Genomic DNA, 13,523 nt, shown 5'->3' with positions numbered 1-13,523 from the left:
AAGGCACTATCACGAAAAATTCTAAAACTATAAAAAAAACTTAAAAATCTAAAAATCTAGCAAAATCCTCAATGCACATTTCTAAAAAAATAATGAATATGTGTGAGACAGAGATTGTCAATGACTAAACTGCTAAGCTAAGTGAGAAAATTGGGATATTAACTTTTTTTGAAAACATGAACACTATTCGATAATTGGTTTATGTTCTGAGGTAAGGAGTTCCACAGTCTGGTGACTCGAATTGCAAACGAGCGCTCCAGAATATTATGGTTGAAATGTTCAATGAGTATTTGAGTGGACCTTGTTGTACTCAAGAACCGGAAATAAGATATGCTGGTTTACCTGATTTCAAAACACCATAAAGAAAACAAAGACATCGAATTTCTAGATAACGCTCAAACGAGCATCCCAGACATTCATCAGCAAAGTGTGAATTGTAGTGTCTACAATTTTTACTGAATACAAAACGAAGCAGAGAATGGAAACATGAGGTAAATTTAGACAAACTTGATCTACTTAACCCCATATAAACCTCTACACCGTATAAAACATGTGGCATAAGCAGTGAATGCGCCAGCATTCGTTTCACAAGAAGCGGGAGAATAACGTTCAAACTATATAGTTTCTTCAGAACGAAGTTAACTTTTGAACATATCTTGGCTATATGGAAATCGAATTTAAGTCTATGGTCAATGTGAAAGAGAAATAATGGAGTCAATAAAACTAATTAAATTGTCTTGGATCACAATATCTCTCTGTGTGATCGGCTGGCGGGGATTTTCAAAAGCCATGATCTTTGTTTTGCTAACATTAACGGACAAGTTATTTCTGCTAGCCCAGTCATGATCCAAATTCAATAGACCATCTTGCGTCGTGCCAGACGCGCTGGTACTAAATAATTGAATATCATCGGCATATATAGCCATATCAATATGTTGAACACAATGTACAATGTCATTAATATATAACATAAACAGTATAGGACCAAGGATAGATCCCTGTGGAACACCTGAAGAAATTGGATTTACACATGAACTACGGCCATCACTATGTACAAATTGGAAACGGTTCGATAAAAAGGACGAAATAAGTCTACATGAAAAAACCGACAGATCAAATTGCCGGTAGAGTTTATGTATTAATAAGTTGTGATCCACGGAATCAAAAGCCTTGCTTAAATCAAGAGCAGCAAGAATTCCGGGATCTCTCTTGTCAATTACACGTCTGATATCATCTGTAAGCTTTACCATAAGCGACGTGTGCTATGGCGATTTCTAAAGCCTGATTGGCATGGATCAATTAAAGAAAAATTATCCAGATACACAAATAGCTGATTCTTTATCAAGATTTCAAAGCATTTCGACAGCGCTGGAAGAATGGAAATAGGCCTGAAATCACTGCAATTTGAAGTGCCCTTCTTCTTGAGTGGCGTAAATCTTGCTAGCTTCCATGAAGCCGGAAAACAACTAGTCGTAAGTATTATGTTAAATACATGTAATATGTGATGGCAAATGCACGGAAATACTTTCTTAATAAAGCGAATGGGAATACCATCAGTTCCAAAGGCATTGGACCTAATTCTAAATATTGCACTGTGTAACTCATCCAGATATACATTCCTAAAATTAAAATTGTTATCACGCAAAACATCATAGTTAATACTAGATTGCACATAGTTAGATTGTGAGGATGTATATTATTTAACGTTTGTTCCCTGGGGTCTGTGTGCACCACGCCTCACTCTTGGAAATTAGAGTTTCAAACTTTTTGTCGAAAAGTGGTTTCGCCAGTGTGTAATGTAATGCAATCCACTATTAATAGACCGCAGATTGAAGGTGCGCGACATAGTTGCATGCTTTGACGCCAATCAAGAGCTATTTGACGAAAGACGAAAAAGGCGGAAATTCAGAAAAATATTTTTGATTCTGATTAGGACCCATATTGAATTTCAATTGGATCTCTTCACAACTTTCCGAAATTCTACAAAAACAATATTTAAAAAAAAGTATTTTTTTTATTAAATTATTGAATGCTTGGTTAATTCCAAATATAATTAATTATAGATCAAATTTAGGTTTAGCGTGAAAAATTAACGAGCGTTCAATCTTATAACTCGTTGAAAAATTAAAACAGAACAATAATTATGGATGTAGTTATCTCATAAAAAAACATTTGAGTTTTCATTTACCCAATATATAAAATCATATGAATATTAGTATCATATAAATCTAGCAGATAAAACTACGAACCAAAGCACAAAAACTTATCACTGTTCCTTGAAATGAACACCATTTTGATGTAAAAATGTTAAGTTTTGTTTTTCTGAATGAAAAATCTATTCAAATTAGTTTCTCTAAATTTAAAAAGACTTACGTTGTTTAAGCGTAGAAAAATAAAATATTTAACATACTGAAAATATTTAAAATACATAACTTAGAAATAAATTTAGATATTTTTTTCTACAATGTAGCGTCCTTGGGTTGCGTATTGAACGACCCACAAAAAATTGAGTTAAACTGGTGGTAATATATGGATAAAATAATCAATTCAAAAAAACTTCGAAATAGTCGTTTTCTAGCTGGTTTACATACTATACAACTAAATGTGTTAATCCTACGATAATTTATGGGCATGATTGCTTAGTTTGCCTCAATGGCTGCATCCTTACTAACAGGATTTTGTTCTCCCTCTTTGGGTATCATTTGTTCAGCAGTTTGTGCTTCATCGGTATTATCTTCGGCCTCATCTTCCGGTGATTTCGCATCCGATTTCTTAGCATTTTCTTTACATATTTTTTTATACATCGCCTCGGTTAGGACGACACGGTTCTGTTCGGTAATGTCTTTTGTGTTTTCTACATATGTTTGTGCCTGATTATAGAACTCGTCCCAAAAGTGCGAGGAGGTACAAGGACCGAATATTTTTTTAAAGTTGTTATAGATCAAAACAGCTTCGGAGCGTATAATTTCTGCTTTAGCTTTGAATTCATTTTCTTCTTCTTCGGTTAAATCCCATAGCTTCAAATTGCCAATATAACGTCTCATACGTCGTATAATGTCAACGCAGTCAGGATTCCGCAATAGTATCATCTTGGTTAATTGGAATTCTTTGTATTGCTTAAGGATACCCAAACAACGATCCACATCGGCCCGTTTTAAGCCCAAACAATCTCTCAATTGACTTGAAAGTAATACAAAATCACGCTCTATAATTAGAGCATCCTCCTGTTCCATGATTTGATTGGTAAAACGATTTGCGGCTTCTCGGTGAATTTTAGACCTTTGCGGATTCACCACTACACGATCCATAACTGAATCGACTTTTACGGTTCCCATTTCCAGTTTCACTTTAAGTTCCTCGGCTTCCTTTTGCGCATTTTCTTCCCACATTAATTTCTCTTCAGGGGTTTCAAATGATTCTGGTTTCAGATAATCCAACTTGATGCCAACACATCTAGCTGGAGGTACAAATGCCAATAATAGATTATTGAGTACTTCAGTTTTGCCGCCGGATTTAACAGTAGGTGTAATTGTGGCAACCGGTTTGGAATTTGAAACAATTTTCTTGCCCGTTTTGGTTTTAGTTTCATGGTGTGTTATACCTGGAAAATAAAATGAATGGATAAGTAATTCAAATTTAAGGTATGTGTTATGGTTGAAAAGTTGAAATTATCATTGCAATTTCATTCAGGCCCTATTCTACACGAGTTTGGTTGTCTCTTATAATTGAAACACTTCACACTCTATTTTACTTTTTTAACACCACAGCTGGTATAGTTCTTTACTATCAACGAGAGATGTGTTATCCTATGTTTAGCTCATCATCTCTATAGTCCGAAGGACGTGGCACACTATGGACTATGGATGTTGGTAAAAATGAAGCTTTTAATAGGATCGAAGATTTTTCTCAATACATGAAATAATATAGGGGTTTCCAATTACCTTCTGCTGGGACTTTCTTCTTCGTAGGTGGAGCATGAGCATTAACTGCATTCGAATCACCAACATCATCCATATAACGTTTCACTTTAATTTTACGACCGCTACGGCTAACAACCTCGCCTTCAGGTCCAGTTGCCACAGGTTCAGCATCTGATTTTAATACTTTTTCCTCCTGCTGTATATCATTAGCGGCATCAACAGGTATTTCATCCTCTTCTTGAGCCATTTCTATTTGTGACTCTTCCATGCCACCGGCGGTTGTGGCATTTAAGGCACTTTCATCCATTGTGCTCTCAAATTTTATATCCAATTGTGAATTATCGATTGTGGTATCCGCACCCCCTGCCACAACAGCAGGCAAATCAATGGGCGCCGAATCTTCACCGTTAAGTGCGGCCTCAATTTGTTCCATGGCTTCACGAAAGTTACTGCGTTTCATGTTTTTATCAGTAGCCAGCTTTTCCTTGTTCTCTTTGTATTGGAAGAGATCTTCAACCTTAATATTGGCGGTCTCCCCCGTTCCATAGAAGTATACATTATACTTTTTGTTGTTGTATCTAGTAATTTTCGCTGGCCACGCTGGGTAGCCCTTGACTTTGGCGAATACCAAGTCTCCAATGTTGAATTGTTTCTTCTCTTTGACCATGGTAATAACTTAGCTCTGAAGAATTTGGAAATGAAGAATTAATTTATACTTTTTGTGGTGTGCGAAGAATTCCGAATATCCAAACTTTTTATGACAAGCTAATGTTTCCTGTGGTAGTTGTTCTTTTCTCTATCCTAATTCAAAAGCGTTCCACCGTTCCCCTCACCACATCACGAATACGTCTGGCCCAACGAAGATCATCGACACACAAGGGCCGGTGATTGTCACAGGTAAGACGTGTTGGGGGGTGTAAATTGTTTGATTGGAGCGCTTTTAAGGTACCATCTTTATGATGAAGTTAATTGTTAGTGACGGCGTTCGAATGCACAACCAGCGTCATTGTCGAGTCAACAAATTACAACAATAGGTGGGCCAGAGAATGATGCCGACCCATTTTTGTCGGCGGCGGCAAACATTAAATTTTTGCCTCCGGCGGCGGCGGCTTGACGGCTGAGCCGATAAAAATTTGTCTGTTCGGCGGCGCAAAATTATCTATTATTAAATCAATTTGAAGTTTTCCGAATTGTAATGAGATTAGTTGTACAACCAATCTTACAATCAAATTTACATTTCATTCAAATTTTTTGAGGTAAATTTTTATAAAACTATTATAGCAACTTGATACTAATTGATTGAAAGTGGGAAGTTCAAAATTTTGGCAAAAACTATAACAAATATTATTAAATTTTTCTGATATAAATCAATATTTTAGATTAATTGGCGGCTAAATTTGAGTCGAGATGAATCGGCATATTCGGCGGCGGCGTCGACTGCTAAAAACGGGTCGGCGACGGCTAAAATCGGCGGCGTGACACGACGGCTTCATTCTCTGAGGTGGGCTCATCCCTGCCAAAATTTTTTGAATTTGACGGCACTACAGAGAATACCCACCACGTCGAAAACAACCGTATACGATATCCAAAACTCCTCGGAAAAGCGCCGTCACTATTGAGAAGTTGTACCACGCCAAGTTTCTACAAAAAGTTTCTCATCAGAGCAATTATTAGGCGCCTTTTAAGATCAATTGAGAACTACGCCAATAAGAGCCCCTTCAAATTATCAGAAAAAGTGAATTTTAAGGTAGTTGTAAAAGAATCATTGTGGTCAAGTAAAACACGATTGTGTAGATGTTTATTAACATGATTAAACATTTATAAATTCTTATAAATATAACATTTTTCCGTTTATCTCATCACATTTAACATAATGTTTTGCATTAATAAAAGAATGATGTTGAGTTTTAAGTAGCAAGTTACATATTGCAGCGTCTATCAGCAAGTTTGTTTATTTTCGATGGAGACAGCGTGCCTGGAAAAATATTTGAAAAACGATCACTTTATTCTATTTGGAAAGTCGAGAATTGTTCAACATATACCTTTCACAATTTTAAGCGTAATATCTATGTTTTCCGAACTTTATTTTCGTTTTTATTTAAATAAAATATAACAAGTATTTTGCCATAACTATTGTTAGAAGAACCATTTAATATTTTGTGAAACACCAAAACAAACGGCTAATACCCTGCCAACATTTTTTGAATTTGGGGGCGCTTCTGAGAATCCCCAGTACGTCGAAAACAATCATATACGATATCAAAAACTCGTCGGAAATGCGCCGTCACTATTGAGAAGTTGTACCACGCCAAGTTACTACAAAAAGGTTTCGCATGAGTGCAATTATTAGGTGCCTTTATAGATCAATTTAGAACGACGCCAATAAGAGACCCTCCAAACAATCAGAAAAAGCACATTTTAAGATAGTGGTGAAAGAATCATTGTGGTCGAGTAAAACACGTTTGTTTAGATATTTATTAATTTGATTAATTATTTACAAATTCTTAAAAATATAACATTTATACCACTATCACATCACATTTAACATAATTTTTTGCATTAATGATGAGGTAGAGTTACAAGTAGCGAGTTACATGTTGCAGCGTCTATCAGCCAGTGTTTTTATTCGATGGAGGCAGCGTGTCTGTAAAATATTTGAAAAGCAATCACTTTATTCCATTTGGAAAATCAAAAATTGTTCACCAATATACCTTTCACAATTTTAAGCGTAAAATCTATGTTTTCAGAACTTTATTTTCGTTTTTATTTAAATAAAATATAACAAGCTGGTTGCGCTTGGCGTTTCACAAAAAATAAAATGGCTTTTGTAAAAGTAGTGATGGCAAAATACATGTATGAAGTACATTTTGTACTTTATGATATGCTGCCCCCCATCACAGTAGGATGGTTGTAGTGACATTTACGAGTCTCTGGTAGCGATGAAGATGAAATGGAACTTTGAAATGCTGGCAGGGTAGACACTGCAACATGTAACTTGCTACGTGTAAATCAACATATTCTCCCTGCAAGCATTTCAAAGTTCCATTTCATCCTCATCGCTACCACAGACTCGTAAATGTCACCAAAACCATCGCGAACTGTGATGGGGGAAGCATATCAAAAAGTACAAAATGTACATGGAAGTATTTTGCCATCACTATTGTTACAAGAGCCATTTTATATTTTGTGAAACACCAAACACAACTAGCTTCTTATAAGTTATTTAAATAAAAACGATAATGAAGTGCTGAAAACATATTTATTTCGCTTAAAATTGTGAAAGGTATATTGGTGAACAATTTTTGACTTTCCAAATGGAATAAAGTGATAGTTTTTCAAATATTTTTCCAGACACGCTGCCTCCATTGGGAATAAAAGCACTGGCTGATAGACAACATGTAACTTGCAACTTGTAACTCAACATCAATCTTTTCCCTGCCAGCATTTCAAAGTTCCATTTCATCTTCATCGCTACCACAGACTCGTAAATGTCACTACAACCATCCTACTGTGATGGGGGGCAGCGTATCATAAAGTACAAAATGTACTTCATACATGTATTTTGCCATCACTACTTTTACAAAAGCCATTTTATTTTTTGTGAAACGCCAAGCGCAACCAGCTTGTTATATTTTATTTAAATAAAAACGAAAATATAGTTCTGAAAACAGATTTTACGCTTAAAATTGTGAAAGGTGTGGTGAACAATTTTTGATTTTCCAAATGGAATAAAGTGATTGTTTTTCAAATATTTTACAGACACGCTGCCTCCATCGGGAAAAAAACACTGGCTGATAGACGCTGCAACATGTAACTCGCTACTTGTAACTCTACATCATCATTAATGCAAAAAATTATGTTAAATGTGATGTGATAGTGGTATAAATGTTATATTTTTAAGAATTTGTAAATGATTAATCAAATTAATAAATATCTAAACAAACGTGTTTTACTCGACCACAATGATTCTTTTACCACTATCTTAAAATATGCTTTTTCTGATTGTTTTGAGGGTCTCTTATTGGCGTCGTTCTAAATTGATCTATAAAGGCACCTAATAATTGCACTCATGCGAAACCTTTTTGTAGTAACTTGGCGTGGTACAACTTCTCAATAGTGACGGCGCTTTTCCGACGAGTTTTTGATATCGTATATGATTGTTTTCGACGTACTGGGGATTCTCAGAAGCGCCCCCAAATTCAAAAAATGTTGGCAGGGTTATTAATGCATAAAAATATGTTAAATGTGATGTGATAGTCGTGCAAATGTTGTATTTATGAGAATTTATAAATGTATAATAAAATTAATAAACATTGTGTTTTACTTGACCACAATGATTCTTTTACAACTATCTTAAAATGCACTTTATCTGATTGTTTGAAGGGGCTCTTATTGGCGTCCTTCTAAATGTATCTAGAAGGGCACCTAATAATTGAACTCATGCGATACTTTTTGGTAGTAACTTGGCGTGGTACAACTTCTCAATAGTGACGGCGCTTTTCCGAGGAGTTTTGGATATCGTATACGACTGTTTTCGACGTAGTGGGGATTCTCAGAAGCGCCCCCAAATTAAAAAAATGTTGGCAGGGATGTTGCTGCGTCTATCAGTCAGTGTTTTTATTCTCGATGAAGGCAGCGTGTCTGTAAAATATCTGAAAAACAATCACTTTATTCCATTTGGAAAGTCAAAAGTTGTTCACCAAAAACCTTTTACAATTTTAAGCGAAATAACTATGTTGCCAGGACTTCAACATCAATATTATTTAACTAAATTGTAGGAAGCTAGTTGCGTTTGGTGTTTCACAAAATATAAAATGGCTCTTGTAACAATAGTGATGGCAAAATACTTTCATGTACATTTTGTACTTTATGATATGCTTCCCCCATCACAGTTGACGATTGTTGTAGTGACATTTACGAGTCCGTGGTAGCGATGATGATGAAATGGAACTGGCAGGGTTGTCTGCAGACAAATGAGTGCTTTTTAATTTGTTTTCTTTCCATTGTTCTTTTGATGAAACACCTAATATTGTAAAAGCATATAAAATTGTGTACAACCACGCCTATTTTTAATTCAAATTGCCTGATTTCTATGGTAATTCTCGTCTTCCATAAAGAAATTGAGTCACTAGACTTTGAAATTGAGTGCGATGACTGCGCACTGCAAATAAACAAAATCATTGTGAATTGACATTTATTGGGTTATGCGTATTTCCTAGTCTTTACGCCATGATTTGCTGTACATAACGTCCCATAATATTTTATTGTGAATAAATCGACGCCTATGTTAACAAATTAGTTAGGGCTTTAGTGAACACAACCCAAATGTCATGTCAAGTACATCTATCATCTTAACCCTGTCCAAATCAAGATCTGAGCAACATATTAATTATTCGTAAAAATTCGTAAATAATTCGATTTTAACACATAAATCTCAAGAAATTTTATTAAAACGTTTTACGTGTGTTCTTGCAAACAACCTAGCATCAAATTGTGAATGTGTTGTTTCCACGGAATCGCGCTCCCTCCATGGTTTTACGCGTTTCCCTTTTATTGATGACCCCAATAACAAACCAAAACATCACCATCTATTGTGCGGGAATAAATCGCTGTGTGCACTAACTATTCCATAAAATCAAAGTGAATAAATTGTATCCATCAAAATTAGTGGTCACTATTGGGGGAGAACATAAAAAGAAAGTTCAGTTTATCCAACAGCTTGCCAGTGTCGTAAGTGTGGAGTGGCTTTCTTGTGTCAGTCTCCTCAAAATTTTCAAATAATCGAGAAGCTTACCTAAACGAAACCAAACTAAAATTTCTGTGCTACTCAAAACAACCAGCCTATCATCCAATCAGCATTTTAATACAATCAAAAAAAAAAAAATTAATCGGAAAAGTGTACAAATATAAAAGAAAAGAAGGGACGGACGGTTCACGGTTCGCTTTTGTGGTGTTTTTCTTTAAACGGTCGTATATTCGTACGCGTGTGTTTATATTTGTTTGTGTGTGTGTAACATTGTTTATTTGATATTTTGTTTTTGGTGTCGTCACTTCTCCTCGACCCCGGTTGGGTTGTCGTCGTCGTAGTCGCCGCATGCATGAGATTAAGTAATAATTTCCCTTTGTGCCAACAACAACAACAATAAGAAGAGAAGAAAACATCGACTACTCCATACAGGTCCGGAGGAATCTAGAAAGTGAAGTGAAGACAAAATATTTATCATAAAGATTCACTGAATTGAATAACAATCAATTTTTCTGGGATGCATTCAAATTCAAAATGCCAAATGTGTCTTCGAACAATTAAGCTTTTGAGATTTTGGGTTTTGTTAAAAACTTAGTGTGTTCCAAAATATCATAGCGAAATCATAGGAAACTTCTGAACATAAAAGAATTATCCAGCTTTCCACTTTCGTTTCAAAGGCGTTACAGGCATATTAGGCATTGTACAGGATTACACTTAAGGCCAAGTTTTAGTAGGTCTGAACACTCTGATCTAACGACAGTATCTCTATGAGTGTAAAACGTGCCGCTTCTTGGAAGTGTCTGGAATTGAACCTTACGAACTCAGTGTGCAAGATGAGCACGATATTAATTTTACAGAGAGCACTCAGGATTTAGGAAAATGTTCTCATGTCAACCACAAATGATTCCTTTAATTCAGTTTCCTTAGATGTGGGCGAAAAGATATACATATGAAAGTAGCCTAATTCCCGGATAACATAATTAAATATTTCATTTTGTCTTTTTATTGGGAAAATTTCTATATATCAAAAGGTTAGGTTAGGTTAGGTTATGTGGCAGCCCGATGTATCGGACTCACTTAGACTATTCAGTCCATTGTGATACCACAGTGGTGAACTTCTCTCTTATCACTGAGTGCTGCCCGATTCCATGTTAAGCTCAATGACAAGGGACCTCCTTTTTATAGCCGAGTCCGAACGGCGTTCCACATTGCAGTGAAACCACTTAGAGAAGCTTTGAAACCCTCAGAAATGTCACCAGCATTACTGAGGTGGATATCAAAAGGTTAAGCAGCGTACCATTTTTCATTTCAAAGGTGTGTTTGAAATTACAGGGATATATTTTGGGAATAAGTTATCCTATACTTGAAGAATACTCTGAACTAACGTAAGCATTACTGTGGGTGTAAAAGACGTCAAACACTATTTTGGTGATATGAGAGTATCTGAGATTGAAATTAACGCGCTCTGTTAGTTTCAATCATAGCTGAAATATTAGCTTTAAAGGGAACTAAGGATTATGGAAAATTATCACATGTCAGCCATAAACGATTTTTTTCTAAAAAGTTATTTGACTCCACCAAATGTCTTCTTAAAGTCTGGAGACGAAAAGAAGACACACATCGGGTCAAGTCAAAGTCCAATTTCTTTGAAGTAATGCCGGATTAAATTGGGCCTCATATGTTCATATGTAATCAAAGTGGACTACACCTCGTAAATCCGAGAAAGTGTATAGGAAAATAAGTTTTGTTTTTTAATATATTTTGTATTTATGAACCCACACCACCACTTTTTGTCGACTAACAAAGTCTACTTTTATCAATCTGCAAAATAGAATTTTGATTTTTTGTGACTCGTTCCAAACTCGGCTAATTTTGTCAAAATTTTCTTTTTGTTTTTGGTCCAAAAAATTTTTGTCCCGGAAATACCCGGGTCTTGAGATATAGCCTTCCAAAGGGTCAGCAATTGGTCCAATCTAAACAAACTTGGTGTCATATGAAAGCTTATTTTATGCACTTTTATACGCAAAATATATTTTTTAAATATTTAATTTAGTTTGGGAGATATAAATAAAAATAAGAAATTTTGAACCTAATTTTTTGTTATTATCGTTATATCTCAAAAAGTCTTCGATTACACCCAGGTTTTTTTATACGCAGTTTGAAAGCCTAAACTCTGGCCTTTCGTTTGATGTATATAAGTTTTCATTCAAACTTAAATGATCGTATTATAGATTGAAATAAAGATTTAGTGCAATGTTATTTATACAGAAAATTTATTCAAAACTTTATTTATATCGAAAATTTTGTCAAAATTTTATTTTTATCGAAAATTTTATCAAAAATTTATTTCTGTAAGAAATTTTCTTAAATTTTTATTTCTATAGAAAATTTCGTCAAAATTTTATTCCTATAGAAAATTTTGTCAAAATTTTATTTCTATAGAAAATTTTGTCAAAATTTTATTTCTATGAAAAATTTTGTCAAAATTTTATTTCTATAGAATATTTTGTCAAAATTTTATTTCTATAGAATATTTTGTCAAAATTTTATTTCTATAGAATATTTTGTCAAAATTTTATTTCTATAGAAAATTTTGTCAAAATTTTATTTCTATAGAAAATTTTCCCAAAATTTAATTTCTTTAGAAAATTTTGTCAAAATTTTATTTCTATAGAAAATTTATTCAAAACTTTATATAGAAAATTTTGTTAAAATTTTATTTTTATCGAAAATTTTATCAACATTTTATTTCTATAGAAAATTTTATCAACATTTTATTTGTATAGAAAATTTTGTTAAAATTTTATTTTTATAGAAAATTTCGTCAAAATTTTATTTCTATAGAAAATTTTGTCACCATTTTATTTCTATAGAAAATTTTGCCAAAACTTTATTTCTATAGTAAATTTTCTCAAAATTTTATTTCTACAGAAAATTTATTCAAAACTTTATTTATATCGAAAATTTTGTCAAAACTTTATTTATATCGAAAATTTTGTCCAAAATTTTATATTTATCGAAAATTTTATCAAAAATTTATTTCTGTAAGAAATTTTCAAAATTTTATTCCTATAGAAAATTTTGTCAAAATTTTATTTCTCTAGAAAATTTTGTCAAAATTTTATTTCTATGAAAAATTTTGTCAAAACTTTATTTCTATAGAAAACTTTGTCAAAATTTTATTTCTGCAGAAAATTTTGTCAAAATTTTATTTCTATAGAAAATTTTGTCAAAATTTTATTTCTACAGAAAATTTTGTCAAAATTTAATTTCTATAGAAAATTTTGTTGACATTTTACTTCTATAGAAAATTTTGTTAAAATTTTATTTCTATAGAAAATTTTGTCAAAATTTTAGTTCTATAGAAAATTTTGTCAAAATTTTATTTCTGTAGAAAATTTTGTCAACATTTTATTTCTATAGAAAAGTTTGTTAAAAATTTATTTCTGTAAGAAACTTTCTTAAATTTTTATTTCTATAGAAAATTTCGTCAAAAATTTTGTCAAAACTTTATTTCTATAGAAAATTTTGTCAAAATTTTATTTCTACAGAAAATTTTGTCAAAATTTTATTTCTATAGAAAATTTTGTCAAAATTTAATTTTTATATAAAATTTTGTTGACATTTTACTTCTATAGAAAATTTTGTTAAAATTTTATTTCTATAGAAAATTTTGTCAAAATTTTATTTCTATAGAAAATTTTGTCAAAATTTTATTTCTGTAGAAAATTTTGTCAAAATTTTATTTCTATAGAAAATTTTGTCAAAATTTTATTTCTATAGAAAACTTTGTTAAAAATTTATTTCTATAGAAAATTTTTTCAATATTATATTTACATAGGAAATTTTGTCAAAAT

General features: G+C 32.9%; 2 protein-coding genes and 1 long non-coding RNA gene across 6 annotated transcripts in view; 1 reads left to right on the top strand and 2 right to left on the bottom strand.

The window, feature by feature from the left end:
• Window positions 1-2,312: 2,312 nt before the first annotated feature.
• Window positions 2,313-4,793, bottom strand: Jasper (JIL-1 anchoring and stabilizing protein). The gene is made up of 2 exons (XM_075292453.1): window positions 3,942-4,793; window positions 2,313-3,601 (listed from the first exon to the last, which is right to left on the bottom strand). Exons 1-2 carry the CDS (start codon window positions 4,585-4,587, stop codon window positions 2,640-2,642), a joined length of 1,608 nt encoding a protein of 535 aa, XP_075148568.1. The 5' UTR covers window positions 4,588-4,793; the 3' UTR covers window positions 2,313-2,639.
• A 1,568-nt stretch (window positions 4,794-6,361) lies between these two features.
• Window positions 6,362-6,759, bottom strand: LOC142242995 (uncharacterized). Its single transcript, XR_012724286.1, has 2 exons — window positions 6,632-6,759; window positions 6,362-6,564 (listed from the first exon to the last, which is right to left on the bottom strand). It is a non-coding gene; the product is annotated as an uncharacterized LOC142242995 (long non-coding RNA).
• A 2,511-nt stretch (window positions 6,760-9,270) lies between these two features.
• The window catches only part of sima (HIF-1 transcription factor component sima), a 517,365-nt gene continuing 513,112 nt past the window's right edge, over window positions 9,271-13,523 (top strand). The window contains exon 1 of one of the 4 annotated variants that reach the window (XM_075292452.1): window positions 9,271-9,650. The gene's annotated coding sequence lies outside the window, so the exon portion shown is untranslated. Of the gene's footprint in view, window positions 10,118-13,523 lie in introns of all 4 variants that reach the window. The other 3 variants (XM_075292451.1, XM_075292450.1, XM_075292449.1) reach the window with 3 other exon arrangements.

The sequence above is a fragment of the Haematobia irritans genome, chromosome 1, assembly GCF_050003625.1.
Source record: "Haematobia irritans isolate KBUSLIRL chromosome 1, ASM5000362v1, whole genome shotgun sequence".
In the NCBI taxonomy this organism is placed as follows: domain Eukaryota; kingdom Metazoa; phylum Arthropoda; class Insecta; order Diptera; family Muscidae; genus Haematobia; species Haematobia irritans.
The sequence above is the reverse complement of the archived record's forward strand: the minus strand, read 5'-3'. Positions and strand labels throughout refer to the sequence as shown.